Source organism: Sardina pilchardus, chromosome 20, assembly GCF_963854185.1.
Source record: "Sardina pilchardus chromosome 20, fSarPil1.1, whole genome shotgun sequence".
Taxonomy (NCBI): Eukaryota; Metazoa; Chordata; class Actinopteri; order Clupeiformes; family Clupeidae; genus Sardina; species Sardina pilchardus.
In genome coordinates, this window is record NC_085013.1 from 29,801,539 (window position 1) to 29,815,124 (window position 13,586).

A 13,586-nucleotide genomic window follows, 5' to 3' on the forward strand; every position below is an offset into this window, starting at 1 on the left:
TCAGGGATTTAAAGTGTGTTTAAAGTATTTGTTTCTTTGTTTAAACTGAATATTGAGCTCAAAGATGTTTTACTGACAGTGTGACTACAATATGGATAAGATGTTTGCTACACCCTCAGGTGATTGGGATGATCGGAATTGCAGTGCAGGATAAGGTTCAGCCCGCCCTTCTCAGCTGTGTGAGCCAATCAGCTGCCTCCCCTTTAGTACAGAGAACAGCCATTAAGGCCCTCCGGAAGATGGACATGAAATCAGAGGTGAGTGCCTGGAGACCAGGGCGGGGCGGGGCGGGTTTCCCAGATTCGTTAAGAAGCTCTTAAGTGCTAAGAACTTCTTAAGAGCATTCTTAGAACGTTCTTAGAGGGCTCCTAAGGAGTTCTCAGCACTTAAGAGCTTCTTAACGAATCTGGGAAACCCGGCCCTGCAGGCCAGTCACTAACCAATCAGAGCTGCTTGTCCAGCAGTCACTAACCAATCAGAGCTGCTTGTCCAGCAGGGGGCAGGATTCACCATGACAAAGTGAGGAGGCCAGTTGGCACCTTTTGTGGCATTAATATGAGACAACAGAGATTTTTTGCAATTGAATAAAAGACTGCATTTAAATGTAGTTTGTAGAGGTTCAGACACGTCACATCCATAACATGAAAACGTCACATCCATGACATCATTTTTCCATAGCAAAAAAGATGCACAGTTTCAAAAACGTATCATGTGTTCATTCAAGTCTCCTTCATGCTACAAATCATGGTTTCGGCAGTTTCCTTTAAATTTCGTAGAGTTTGTAGAAAACCTGTAATCTCTCATAAAAGTGTTACATTTTCATGCCACATCCATAACGCTGATAAATGCCATGTATTCTTCGGATGTAAAGGATTATATGAAATGTGTCAGCATTCAGAGGACAGAGGTCACGTTAAAGGAACCGTATGTAAGAAATGTATTTCAATCAGTCATGATATGTCACTGGACATTAAGAAATTATGTTCATTTCAAATACTTACTGTATATCACTGAGAACAGTAAAAAAGTGAAGTTGCAGCCCTCAACTGATGTTGATGTTGTTGTGTTTTGGCCTGATGCGCCATCCTCCACTAACAACATCACAAAGTCAGTTGTGTTTCGGCATCCGGGATGCCAACTCTGCTCTAGTTACCACAGCTGCGGTGTACACCCCTCTACAGTATTTTGCAAGTAATTACAGTACCAGTTTTGTCCAGAATCCTACATACAGTTCCTTTAAACGTTGAGCAGATGAATTCACTGTTAGTAGTGTGGTCTATGCTCAAAGGCGTTTTGTTATCTGTATATGAGTCCAACTGTCACATCCGTAACGCTGGAACTGCGCTGCGTCATGTCAGCATTCCTCACTGTTTTCTCTTCCCTTCAATTCTTCCGTGGATTCCAGATCATGGCAAGTCTGCTCCAGATCTTCCAGGATGAAGGTGCGTCGCCTCAGACACGGATGGTGGTGTACATGACCATCATGGGAAACCCGGGCTCTGATGTGACCTCAGTCTTGCGCTACTTTCAGACCGCTCAGATGGACCCTGAAGTCAAGAACTTTGTGGCATCTCACCTGATCAACGTATTAAGTGTTGACAAGTATGTATACAAATTATACGATCTATAGAGATCGCTAAGACATGTGACCAAAGTCATCAAAACACAAAGAATTATGGGTAGGTTTGGCTCGCCTGATGCCAGCCCATGTAAACCTAGTGTTCTGGGTCTATGATCTGGCATGATAATAATGAAAACTAAGCGTGAAAAAATTGTGTGATAAACAGAACATAATCTCGCGCTTCCTTAGTGCTGCTATCCAAGCCATTCCTCGCCTTTTTGTCACCTCTGAAACATGATGTATACTATTATTTTTCCACGCTGGAAAACTATAAAAGATAAGCTTCATGTTACTCTATTTAATTTTATAACACAGCAGGTAAAGGTTAGTTTAATTCAAAATACAAAATACAGTACAAATTGTTATGTACTGCAGTACTTCTGCTGTACTTTCAATAAATAGCAAACACTGCTTTGTTGAAGGATTTTTGTGTATGTTTTCATATTAAACTACGTTATTCCCTTAACTAAGACGAGTTGATACATACCTCTCACGTTTCAATGCGTGCACTCGCTGGATCTGGCGCGCGGCGCTACTTTGATAGCATTTAGCTAGCCCAATGCATTCATTAGGATCCAGACAGAGATGAAGTTAGAAGTGACCAAACACCTCCATGTTTTCCCTATTAAAATACAGTTACATGAGTAGTCATACGACCAAGTATGGTGAGACAAAATAAAACGTGGTGCATTTCTAAGCAGGTACGAGGGATAACTATATTGTGTGGCGCAGCAATATCCTCACTATTGCACTTTCAGTGTCACTTTGGAGTGAGGATATTACTGCGCAGAGTCTAAGTGCTCCCAATATTATTCCGCCACACAATATAGTTATCCCTTTTGCCTGCTTAGAAATGCACCTCGTTTTATTTTGTCTCACCATACTTGGTCGTGTAACTGTATTTTAATAGGGAAAACATGGAGGTGTTTGGTCGCTTCTAACTTCATCTCTGTTTGGATCCTAATGAATGCATTGGGCTAGCTAAGTGCTATCAAAGTTGCGCCGCGCGCCAGAGCCAGTGAGTGCACGCATTGAAACGTGAGAGGTATGTATCAACTCGTCTGAATTAAGGGAATAACATAGTTTAATATGAAAAAACGGTGAAGTGTTCCTTTAACTATTATCTCCCAAATCTATTATGAACAACAGCAATGTTTATCCATGTAATTTTGTTTTATAGCCCAGGTGCTGCATATTCAATTCAAGATGAAGTCATATCAAATTTTATTGAAGTGATTCCAAACTATGATGGAAAATCCAGACACCGCGTCTTGAATCTACCTCACCTTGCTAGCCTGGAGAGCCATTATATTGCTGAACAGTATAGCAGACTCCCAAAAGAAGTCATTCTCAAGATTGCTGGCAATTTCCTGGATGGAACAGAAGATATTGAGGTAAGAAAAGTGTCATATTCACATGTACTGTTCTGCCTACTGTGATGAGTATTATCCAAAGCAACTTTCAATTGAGATACACACAGACCAAGCTGTAGTACTGTAAATGAAGGGGGTCCTTTCAGAGTGTGTGTGTGTGTGTGTGTGTGTGTGTGTGTGTGTCCAAAGGGCGATCTCTTGATACTTCAGGAGTAAAGAAGGTTAAACACAAGGATATCAAAAGACATAGAAGAGATTATGATCTGGTGATTTTGAAATGATTATGATATTCACATTCAACTGCACACCAGTGCTCCACACCTTGTAATAGAGTCATCGGTTCATTTTTGAGACCAAATAACATTCTCTGCTGTTGATTTTATTCACAGGTTGGCGTTGAAGGCCTTGAGGGACTTGAGCCTTTCGCTGAGGCCCTCGTTGGTGAGGACGGCCTCGTCCCAAACCTGCTGCTGACCACCATGAGCTGGCTAGGGGACAACACGTCACCACAGCTCAAAAAGCTCCTGGACAAGCTGTTTGGCTCCACGCCAGGAGACCGGCAGAAACGACAGGTGTGAGAATACAGACACCCAAGAAAAGAGAACACCCATCACACACATTTGATTTCTTTATTTGAATCCGCCAATCAAATTTCTTTACAGAAAGGATTCAAATATTCTCAGAGAAAATGCAGCTTTGTCATTCAAGGGTACATAAAGCATCACCTACGGCACACAGCAAGACTGCCTATCACAGCTGATATGGAGCAGAATTTCGCCAGTTGTTTAGACTTTCCTTTTGATAGGCCAGTCGTAGTCCATCGATTGTCAGTTTGTGGGCGTGTCCCAGGCTGCCAGATATCGACGCCACAAATTTACATGCATAGCCTAGGTCACTGATCTTTGCAAGGAGGGGTTGGTATTTAGTCAAGTACCACACACACACACACACACACACACACACACACACACACACACACACACACACACACACACACACACACACACACACACACACACACACACACACACACACACACACACACACACAATGAGAGCACTCATTACAGTGACGCCAAGACTTCACTGTATTAGTCTGGGACCCTTGGTGTTGTACGGAAGACAATCTCTCTCTCTCTCTCTCTCTCTCTCTCTCTCACACACACATTCACACAGTTGCCGCAGGACATCTTCAACAAATTCATGGAGAAGCTGAAGTCTCAGGACTCCTCTGAGATTCTGGCATACGTCAGACTGCTGAGGAGAGAGCTGGGCTACATCAAGACCAGCGACCTGAAGCAACTAGGCGAGGACATTGCTAAGTATGCCAGCATAGTCTTCAAGGACTTGCCCACCAAGGTAAGAGCATCCACATGAGAAGTGCATGTGTACCGTGTGTGGGGGGCTGGCCAATGGTGAAGAGTATTGTGTGTTGTGTGTTGTGTGGGGTGCTGTTCACTGGTGAAGAGTGTTGTGTGTTGTGTGTGTTGTGTGTTGTGTGGGGTGCTGTTCACTGGTGAAGAGTGTTGTGTGTTGTGTGGTGTGTGTTGTGTGGGGTGCTGTTCACTGGTGAAGAGTGTTGTGTGTGTTGTGTGTTGTGTGTGTTGTGTGTGTTGTGTGTTGTGTGTGTTGTGTGTGTTGTGTGTGTTGTGTGTGTTGTGTGTTGTGTGGGGTGCTGTTCACTGGTGAAGAGTGTTGTGTGTTGTGTGTTGTGTGTGTTGTGTGTTGTGTGTTGTGTGGGGTGCTGGTCACTGGTGAAGAGTGTTGTGTGTGTTGTGTGTTGTGTGGGGTGTTGTTCACTGGTGAAGAGTGTTGTGTGTTGTGTGTTGTGTGGGGTGTTGTTCACTGGTGAAGAGTGTTGTGTGTGTTGTATGTTGTGTTGTGTGGGAGGCTGGTCACTGGTGAAGAGTGTTGTGTGTGTTGTGTGTGTTGTGTGTTGTGTGGGGTGCTGTTCACTGGTGAAGAGTGTTGTGTGTGTTGTGTGTTGTGTGTTGTGTGGGGTGCTGTTCACTGGTGAAGAGTGTTGTGTGTGTTGTATGTTGTGTTGTGTGGGAGGCTGGTCACTGGTGAAGAGTGTTGTGTGTGTTGTGTGTGTTGTGTGTTGTGTGGGGTGCTGTTCACTGGTGAAGAGTGTTGTGTGTTGTGTGTTGTGTGTTGTGTGGGGTGCTGTTCACTGGTGAAGAGTGTTGTGTGTTGTGTGTTGTGTGTTGTGTGGGGTGCTGTTCACTGGTGAAGAGTGTTGTGTGTTGTGTGTTGTGTGTTGTGTGGGGTGCTGTTCACTGGTGAAGAGTGTTGTGTGTTGTGTGTGTTGTGTGTTGTGTGGGGTGCTGTTCACTGGTGAAGAGTGTTGTGTGTTGTGTGTGTTGTGTGTTGTGTGGGGTGCTGTTCACTGGTGAAGAGTGTTGTGTGTGTTGTGTGTTGTGTGTGTTGTGTGTTGTGTGTTGTGTGGGGTGCTGTTCACTAGTGAAGAGTGCCACACACTCTGCCTTCATGTGGGAGGGTTTATTAGGCAATGACATATCAGCCTATAGGGCCTTCATCAGATCATAGAGCACCCAAATGACCATGTAAGGACATCCCCTGAGCAGTGCTACTGGATACAGTATTGAGATGTGATATTGTGTGATTACTGAGATGTGATATTGTGTGATGTCTGAGATGCGATATTGTGTGATTACTGAGATGTGATATTGTGTGATGTCTGTGGTGTGATATTGTGTGATGTCTGAGATGTGATATTGTGTGATGTCTGAGATGTGATATTGTGTGATGTCTGAGATGTGATATTGTGTGATGTCTGAGATGTGATATTGTGTGATGTCTGTGGTGTGTCTTACTGTGTGTTCCTGGCTCTTCCTCTGGTGGCCGCAGGGTCTGAAGGCGATGCTGTCCGGCGAGGATAACGAGCTGTTCGGCCACTACATCTTCATGGACGAGAACATGGTCCTGCCCACCGGCTCAGGGTTCCCTCTCCGGCTCTCGCTGTCTGGTGTCTTTGCCCCGGGAGCGAGGGGAGGCATTTCGGTCTCGCCAGATATGGTAACGGCAACGCGAAACAAGACACACACTTCAGTTGGAATGAACACATGTCCTTGTGTCCACTTCATCTCTGCACTTTGATTGGTTGAAATGGCAGAGCTAGGACCAGACAGACACAGACACAGATTTGAGTGGCATGTTCATTTACACGCTGATATAAACTGTATAGTCACTGTATAGCATTGACTATCTTAATCAAAGGAAAAGCTCAGGTAGTGAAGAGTTCAGATGCCAAAGTCTCTAAACGTGAGTGAATGATCTCCACTCATAGTTACGTTAATCAAATAGTTTTGCTTCAAAACCTTCTAAATACCACTTCCTGGTGTGAAATATCAATTTGTAGGCAAAAAAAAAGCCCAATAAAAATGCTAATTTAAAAGAGAAATGGTCAGACGGATTTAGAGAGTTTTGCATCTGAACTCTTTTTTTCACACAAGTGCAATTTTAGTTTTGAGTAACGAATGAGAATCCTGTAATGGAATTAGATATCTATAGACAATCAATGTTCCATTCTTGGAGGGGAAAGAAAAACAGCATAATCAGCATGGGCTTCTGCTATCCTCTCCCCAGCACCAGGTGTCTTTCATGCCCTCTGCTGGAGTGGAGTTTATCACCCACATGGGCGTACACATCCCTGAGTTTGTCGCCGCGGGCATTGAGATGCACACCAACCTGTACCATGAGAGTGCTCTGAACGCTAAGGTCACCATCGCCAGGGGCCAGGTCAAGCTCTCTATCCCGCCACCAGAGGGCGATGTCCAGCTCTTCAGCATCAGGTGGGTGGCTGACCAGTGATCAGTAATATCTACGATTCTTATTATCAAGGAGATGAAGAGCAATACTGTGATAATAAAATGATTATTTGTTTTGATAACATTGCCTTGAGGAAATCAGACGGCCATACAACTCTTGTCTGGTCACCACAAGGCTGTGTCCCCATTAATTTACTAACTCACATACTGTTATAGTGTTTATTTGACTTTTCCTGTCCAACAAGCAGGACTACTGTATGTCCCCGTTAATTCACTAGAGTCACATAATAGTGTTTATTTTCCTAAACAGGGCTACTGTATGTCCCCGTTAATTCACTAGTGACTAGTGTCACATATTAGAGTTTATTTTCCTAAACAGGGCTATTGTATGTCCCCGTTAATTCACTAGTCTCACATAATAGTGTTTATTTTCCTAAACAGGGCTACTGTATGTCCCCGTTAATTCACTAGTGTCACATAATAGTGTTTATTTTCCTTTTCCTGTTCGATAAACAGCAACAAGCTGTTGTCCGTGTCCTCGTCCCAGCCCAAGATTGTGCCGTCTCTGGTGGAGGACAGAACAGACACCACTGAGTGCCATCCCCTCTTCACCGGCCTGAAGTACTGCACCACCATGCGCTACTCAAACGCCAGCTCCAACAGCGAGGCTCCCTACTATCCCCTCACTGGAGAAACCAAGTGAGTACAACATGAACAATGAGGCTCCCTACTATCCCCTCACTGGAGAAACCAAGTGAGTACAACATGAACAATGAGGCTCCCTACTATCCCCTCACTGGAGAAACCAAGTGAGTAGCTCCCTACTATCCCCTCACTGGAGAAACCAAGTGAGTAGCTCCCTCACTGGGGAAACCAAGTGAGTGCTAAATTAAAGAAAGAAATCTGAATATTAGCTGAATATTATAATCAAGTCTTCATATGAGCTCCGTAAAGAGTCATTTTATTCAGATAAGACATGTCTGGCCTCCCTGCAGTATGATTGTGTCCTGCAGTAGTCAGCGGCTGCCTGCTCGAATGCTTTGTTAGCTTGTGAATAAAGCTAGTTGTTAGCTTGTGAACAAAGCACGATTGTTTGTGACATTACCTTGTTAGTAAGAAAGGGACAATGGATGTTCATTGACATTTCCATCCAATCAAGACGAGGTAATTTCCTGTACCCGCAGGTTTGCGTTAGATCTCCAGCCCACAGGGGAGGTCACGGAGTACACCGCCACCGTCGCTTACAAACTCCTCTCGGAGGGCAAGCAGGGTCGCCATAAAGTGGACTCGGTGAAGATCGATCTGAAAATGGAGGGTAAGTTTGCCTATTTGATGAACGCAAATTTCCATCTGAGTGGTCATGATGGTTAATTGTATTTCATAAGTCATGTATTTAAAATCTAGTTGTACAGTAAAATTAATTGTGTTTCTCGCAACTCTAAAAACAGAGGGGAAACTCATGGTTTAATTCCGTAATGTAATGTCATAAAGTACATTAAATATCGCTCTTTGTGACCTTTTCTCTTGATCATTCCCCGTCTCCATCAGGGTCTGAGCCTTGTGAAGCCACAGCCATCATGAAGTACAACCGGAACAAGGGCATCTTCACCACTGACCTCCAGGTCCCAGACACTGATTTTGAGGCCGGGTTGAAGCTGACCGCTGGTGACAGCAATGTGAAGGGGAAGAAAATGAAAGGCTTCACTATTGATGTGACCAATAAGAATGTCCCACAAATGTCACTGGTTGCCCGGGCAAGGTATGATAGCTTGCCGAGTATATTTGCAATGTTAATATAGCTAGTGGCATTTGTATTATAACAGTTGGATACAACTGAAAGAGGCTTTTGGGAATGTTACCACTGTAGAAAACAATATTTCTGGTGCTGGAATACTGTCAAAATGTTTTAATGAGACGTTTTCTTGCTGCCTCTGCAGGCTGGAGTCCATGAAGGATGCGCTGGTCCAGGTTGAGATGGAAATCCCCTCATTGCTCTCAAAAGCAACAACCACAGCGACCCTGAAGAAGGAGAATGGACTCATTCTACAGCTGGAAACAGACATTGATATCCCAAAGATGTCTTCCATTCAGACTGCCATCGTCAGATATGGTGCGGACATTTTTTATCAGTTCACATTCACCTCAAGTTTATAAATTGTAATATATTTAGTTTGTAGACTGTATGTATACTGTAATGTAGAAGTGTGTGAATCTTAAATACTGAGTTGTGTTTTATTATTATCGTTATTATTTGCACACAGGAAGTGTGTGAATCTTAAATACTGAGTTGTGTTTTATTATTATCGTTATGATTTGCACACAAGAAGTGTGTGAATCTTAAATACTGAGTGCTGTTTGACGTTTATGCCATTTTTGTTTTGACATCACAGATGAGAACAAAGTTGAGGTCGAGTTGAAGTCAGATATGAATTCAGATTTTGACAAACTCTTCCCCAACATGGAGGGTATGAGGAACAACCTGCAGGCAGCCATTGATGACATGTTGGACCAGAAGGTCCCCAAGACAGACATGAAGCTGCGTCACATTGTCTCTAAAGGCTTTGAGGTTGGTGGCACAGAAAGGGATTCATTACAGTAACTCATCCAGGGGTGTTGATTGGTCCTGCACTATGTCAATAACTCATCCAGGGGTGTTGATTGGTCCTGCACTGTGTCAATAACTCATCCTGGGGTCATTGAGGGGTGGGGTTCTGCTGGCAAAGATAATCTTAAATTAGACATATTCAAAGACTTTTTTTTTTTTTTTACTTTATTAAATCAGCTTTGATACTAGTCACAACTGTCTTACCAAGCAATTAATGCCTGTATTCCTAAAAGAAAATCAAAAAAAGACATTTGCATGTCATTTTCAGAGGTTTGTCCTTGACTTTTTTTAAAGAAAAAAACAAAACAAAGCAAAACCTGACATAAATGTCACAACTCAGTGCTAGCGCTAGCAGTGGTCATGATTAACCTTAGGGATGTATTGATGGGGGTATTTATGTATTGGAGGGGGTATTTCTGCATTGGAGGGGGTATTTATGTATTGGAGGGGGTATTTCTGCATTGGAGGGGGTATTTCTGCATTGGTGGGGGTATGTATGCATTGGAGGGGGTATTTATGTATTGGAGGGGGTATTTATGTATTGGTGGGGGAATTTATGTATTGGAGGGGGTATTTATGTATTGGAGGGGGTATTTATGCATTGGAGGGGGTATTTATGTATTGGAGGGAGTATTTCTGCATTGGTGGGGGTATTTCTGCATTGGTGGGGGTATTTATGTATTGGAGGGGGTATTTATTCATTGGTGGGGTATTTATGTATTGGAGGGGGTATTTCTGCATTGGTGGGGGTATTTATGTATTGGAGGGGGTATTTATTCATTGGTGGGGTATTTATGTATTGGAGGGGGTATTTCTGCATTGGTGGGGGTATTTATGTATTGGAGGGGGTAGTTATGTTTTGGTGGGGGTATGTATTCATTGGTGGGGGAATGTATGTATTGGTGGGGGTATGTATGTATTGGTGGGGGTATTTATGTATTGGAGGGGTATTTATTCATTGGTGGGGTATTTATGTATTGGTGGGGGTATGTACAGTATGCATTGGTGGGGGTATTTATGTATTGGTGGGGGTATGTATGCATTGGTTGGGGTATTTATGTTGTATTGGTGGGGGTATGTATGTATTGGTTGGGGTATTTATGTTGTATTGGTGGGGGTATGTATGTATTTTCGTTTTGTTAGTGGTTTCACACACCACTAGAGGGCCCTCATTATCTACATGGAAAATTCAGTGACATTCATGCACACATGTTTGCCTCGTTTCACTTAATCTAGGTGCAAAATTAAGGGAGTGGTGGTGTGTGTGTGTGTGTGTGTGTGTGTGTGTGTGTGTGTGTGTGTGTATGTGTGTGGCTTTTAGATTCATTTTGTGGTTAACATTTAACATAACATGTTGAATAACATTGTTGCTATGTTGTGATAATATACAGGCAGTCAACATCTGGCTTGATAAAGTGGCGGCAGATGTTCCCTATGTAAACAACCTGAGGAGCAGAAGAAGCATCCCAGAGCTGCCACCTGTTCCTGAGAAGCTATTTATGAAATGGTAACTCACTCTCCTTTGAACATGTTGGCACTTTTGGGATTTATTACATAACAACCACCTTCACATACAGTATGTACTGTATGTTTATTGATGGCTATCCCATTTACACTTTTAAATCTACAGTTATTACAAAGTATAGCCCCAGTTTTATATGGCTGTTTACCTGTTCAAGCTCCACTAATGAGAACCATTTCCTTTTTTTACAGGGAAACTCTGTTCAGGTACCAGTTCAACAAGGGCAGAATGACTATTTCGTTACCTCTTCCACTTGGGGGCCAATCTTCGGATGACCTAAGAATTCCACCAGAGCTGTCCATCCCAAATATCTTTGTGCCAGAAATAGGCCTGGATATTCCTGCCAATACTATAAGAATTCCATCCTTCTCCATTCCCGAAGACATTGACTTCTCAATGCCTATGCTAGGTCTGGCTGAGTTGACCACAAAGGTTACCAGTAGCCTGTGCAGCTGGGAGGGTTCAGTCCTGGGCGGAAACAATACCGCTGATGTCCCCAGCTTCATTGGCCAATACAAAATAATCTCAGACTGCATCCTACCCTTCAAAGCTGAAGGTATTGTTGACGTTTGTGTGTTATTTTTGGTATTGCAGCATACTGCATTAAAGGCTTTACTAACTAATATTTATATATGTCTTCAGAATCAATGTTATGAACATATTGCATGTGTTGCATGCTGATAGCTTTTGCTCTCTCGTAGGTGCTGGAATGATTACAGGCACGTTTGAAGAGTCCCTAAAGTATGTGGTGAACAGCTCACTGAGCCACAGCCTCCTGGACGCCAGCTTTAGCGCCTCGGAAACCATTGCCTGGAAAGACGATGTGGTTGGACGAACTAATTACAGACTGCAAGCGTCAAGCCCACTTGGACTATCTGCATCTTTACATTCTTCCTCACAGTCTCTGTCAAAAGGCGATGAGGTTAAAGGAGATGGTGACATGGATGGAGACATCAAGGTTGGACCTCTGTTTGCTAAATTTGAATACACTATGACCTACATGTTTGATGGCAAAAATGACAACAAAGGAGAATCAACGTTCAAGCTTGATTCTTCAGTTATTCAACTTGAAAACAAGATGAATGGAGACTTCACAGATGAGGTGTTGACTGTCCGATCCAGAACGATGACACCAAATGAAGCCTTGAAACACATGTTAGAGCTGAAACTAGAGGACTGCAAGTTCACTCTGAAGTCAGACGCCACGGCAAAGGTTCTGAGCAATACCATCAATAACAAAGTTGCCCTCGGCATCGCTTGTGAAGCTGCAAACCTGAAGGTGGAAACAGAGATTGATGACGGAAAAAACCGAGCCTACGGTGTCCTTTCTGGGACACTGGACGGTGATGGCCTGGAGACGAGTGCGGATGGCTCCGTGGTGTTTGACTCTTGCCGCGGTTCCCACAAATCCTCCCACAACATTAACAGTGCAACCGGTTTAACCACTAGTGGCACAACCAATTTGCAGTGCAGCCCGATGACATTCGAAAATAGCTTTGATGGTAGGATTGACGACACTAGAGCCACGTTATCGGTCACATCCAAAGCAGCTGGCCGAGACAACGATGGGGAGCTCAAAATAGAGGGTACAGTAACTTCCTCACAAGCTGCTGTCAACACAGTTCTCAAGGGAAACCTTTTTGATACCGACATTGACTACACTTCAAGTGTGGGTCTAACTCCAGAAGGCCTGACCTACGCTGACAGTGTGACAGGGGCTCTAGGGGGTATGACCACAAGAAATTCCCATTCATTGAAGATCACTCTTTGGACCTTGACTCTCCGCTCCAAGTCTGACTGCTTTGTTTGTGATGGCACGTCTTACAAGCATGACATCAACGTGAACCTAAAGCCATTTGTTGCAACAATAAGCACTAACAATGACATTGAGCTCTTTGACATGAGTCTCAGCAATGAAGGACAGCTGAAGCTGGAGCCACTGAAGCTGGATCTGTCAGGTAGCATAACTGGTGCCTCTATTGGCGGTGACCAAATGAAACACGCTTGCTCCATCAACTATGCTGACCTCGCTGGATTTGTAAAATGCAGCACAAACGTCAAACTGTCTGAGACCCAGTTTAATCACAACTTTGAACTGCAATATGCAGGGCTGGCATCTAAACTGAGCAGCGAGGCTCTGATCAACTCCAAGGTCCTGCGTCTAGAGAGCACCCTGCGGACGATGGCAGAGCCTTTCAGTCTAACTGTTGATGCCATCCTCAATAGTGACAGTGAGGTGGACTTCTATGGGAAGCACAAGGGCCAGCTGTACAGCAAGTATCTTTTGAGAGCAAAACCGCTTGGCATTGCCCACTCTCACGACTGCAGGGCATCAGCTACACACAAGATGCCCTCTGGGGCCACTCATGAGACTCACCTTGAAAATAAGCTTGAAGGTGTCTTGACCCCCAGTGAACAGTCCTGGCTCTGGAAGATCAAGTCCAAGATAAACGACCATGCTTACAATCAGGACATCAGCACCTACAATAATGACGAGAGAATGGGGATTGAATATGCTGGCGTGGTCTTCACCAATCTTGTAAACAAAGCAGCCATGTCTGATGACCCAGACTTCCAGAGTGATCACTCTTTTGACAACCAAGAATTTAGTCTGTCGGCGTTCCTGAAATATGACAAGAATAGTGATTCTCACATACTTTCCCTGCCTTATATTG

At 43.8% G+C, this 13,586-nt stretch overlaps 1 protein-coding gene across 1 annotated transcript in view; it reads left to right on the forward strand.

The window, feature by feature from the left end:
- Nucleotides 1–13,586, forward strand: part of apoba (apolipoprotein Ba) — a 40,521-nt gene that overhangs the window by 8,001 nt on the left and 18,934 nt on the right. The window contains exons 11-25 of the mRNA XM_062522202.1: nt 120–257; nt 1,406–1,602; nt 2,802–3,015; nt 3,384–3,566; nt 4,170–4,352; nt 5,865–6,032; nt 6,603–6,808; nt 7,301–7,483; nt 7,969–8,099; nt 8,333–8,543; nt 8,722–8,894; nt 9,175–9,350; nt 10,781–10,896; nt 11,103–11,467; nt 11,613–13,580. Of these exons, the coding sequence (XP_062378186.1) occupies nt 120–257; nt 1,406–1,602; nt 2,802–3,015; nt 3,384–3,566; nt 4,170–4,352; nt 5,865–6,032; nt 6,603–6,808; nt 7,301–7,483; nt 7,969–8,099; nt 8,333–8,543; nt 8,722–8,894; nt 9,175–9,350; nt 10,781–10,896; nt 11,103–11,467; nt 11,613–13,580 (4,612 nt within the window). The remainder of the gene's footprint in view (nt 1–119; nt 258–1,405; nt 1,603–2,801; nt 3,016–3,383; nt 3,567–4,169; nt 4,353–5,864; nt 6,033–6,602; nt 6,809–7,300; nt 7,484–7,968; nt 8,100–8,332; nt 8,544–8,721; nt 8,895–9,174; nt 9,351–10,780; nt 10,897–11,102; nt 11,468–11,612; nt 13,581–13,586) is intronic.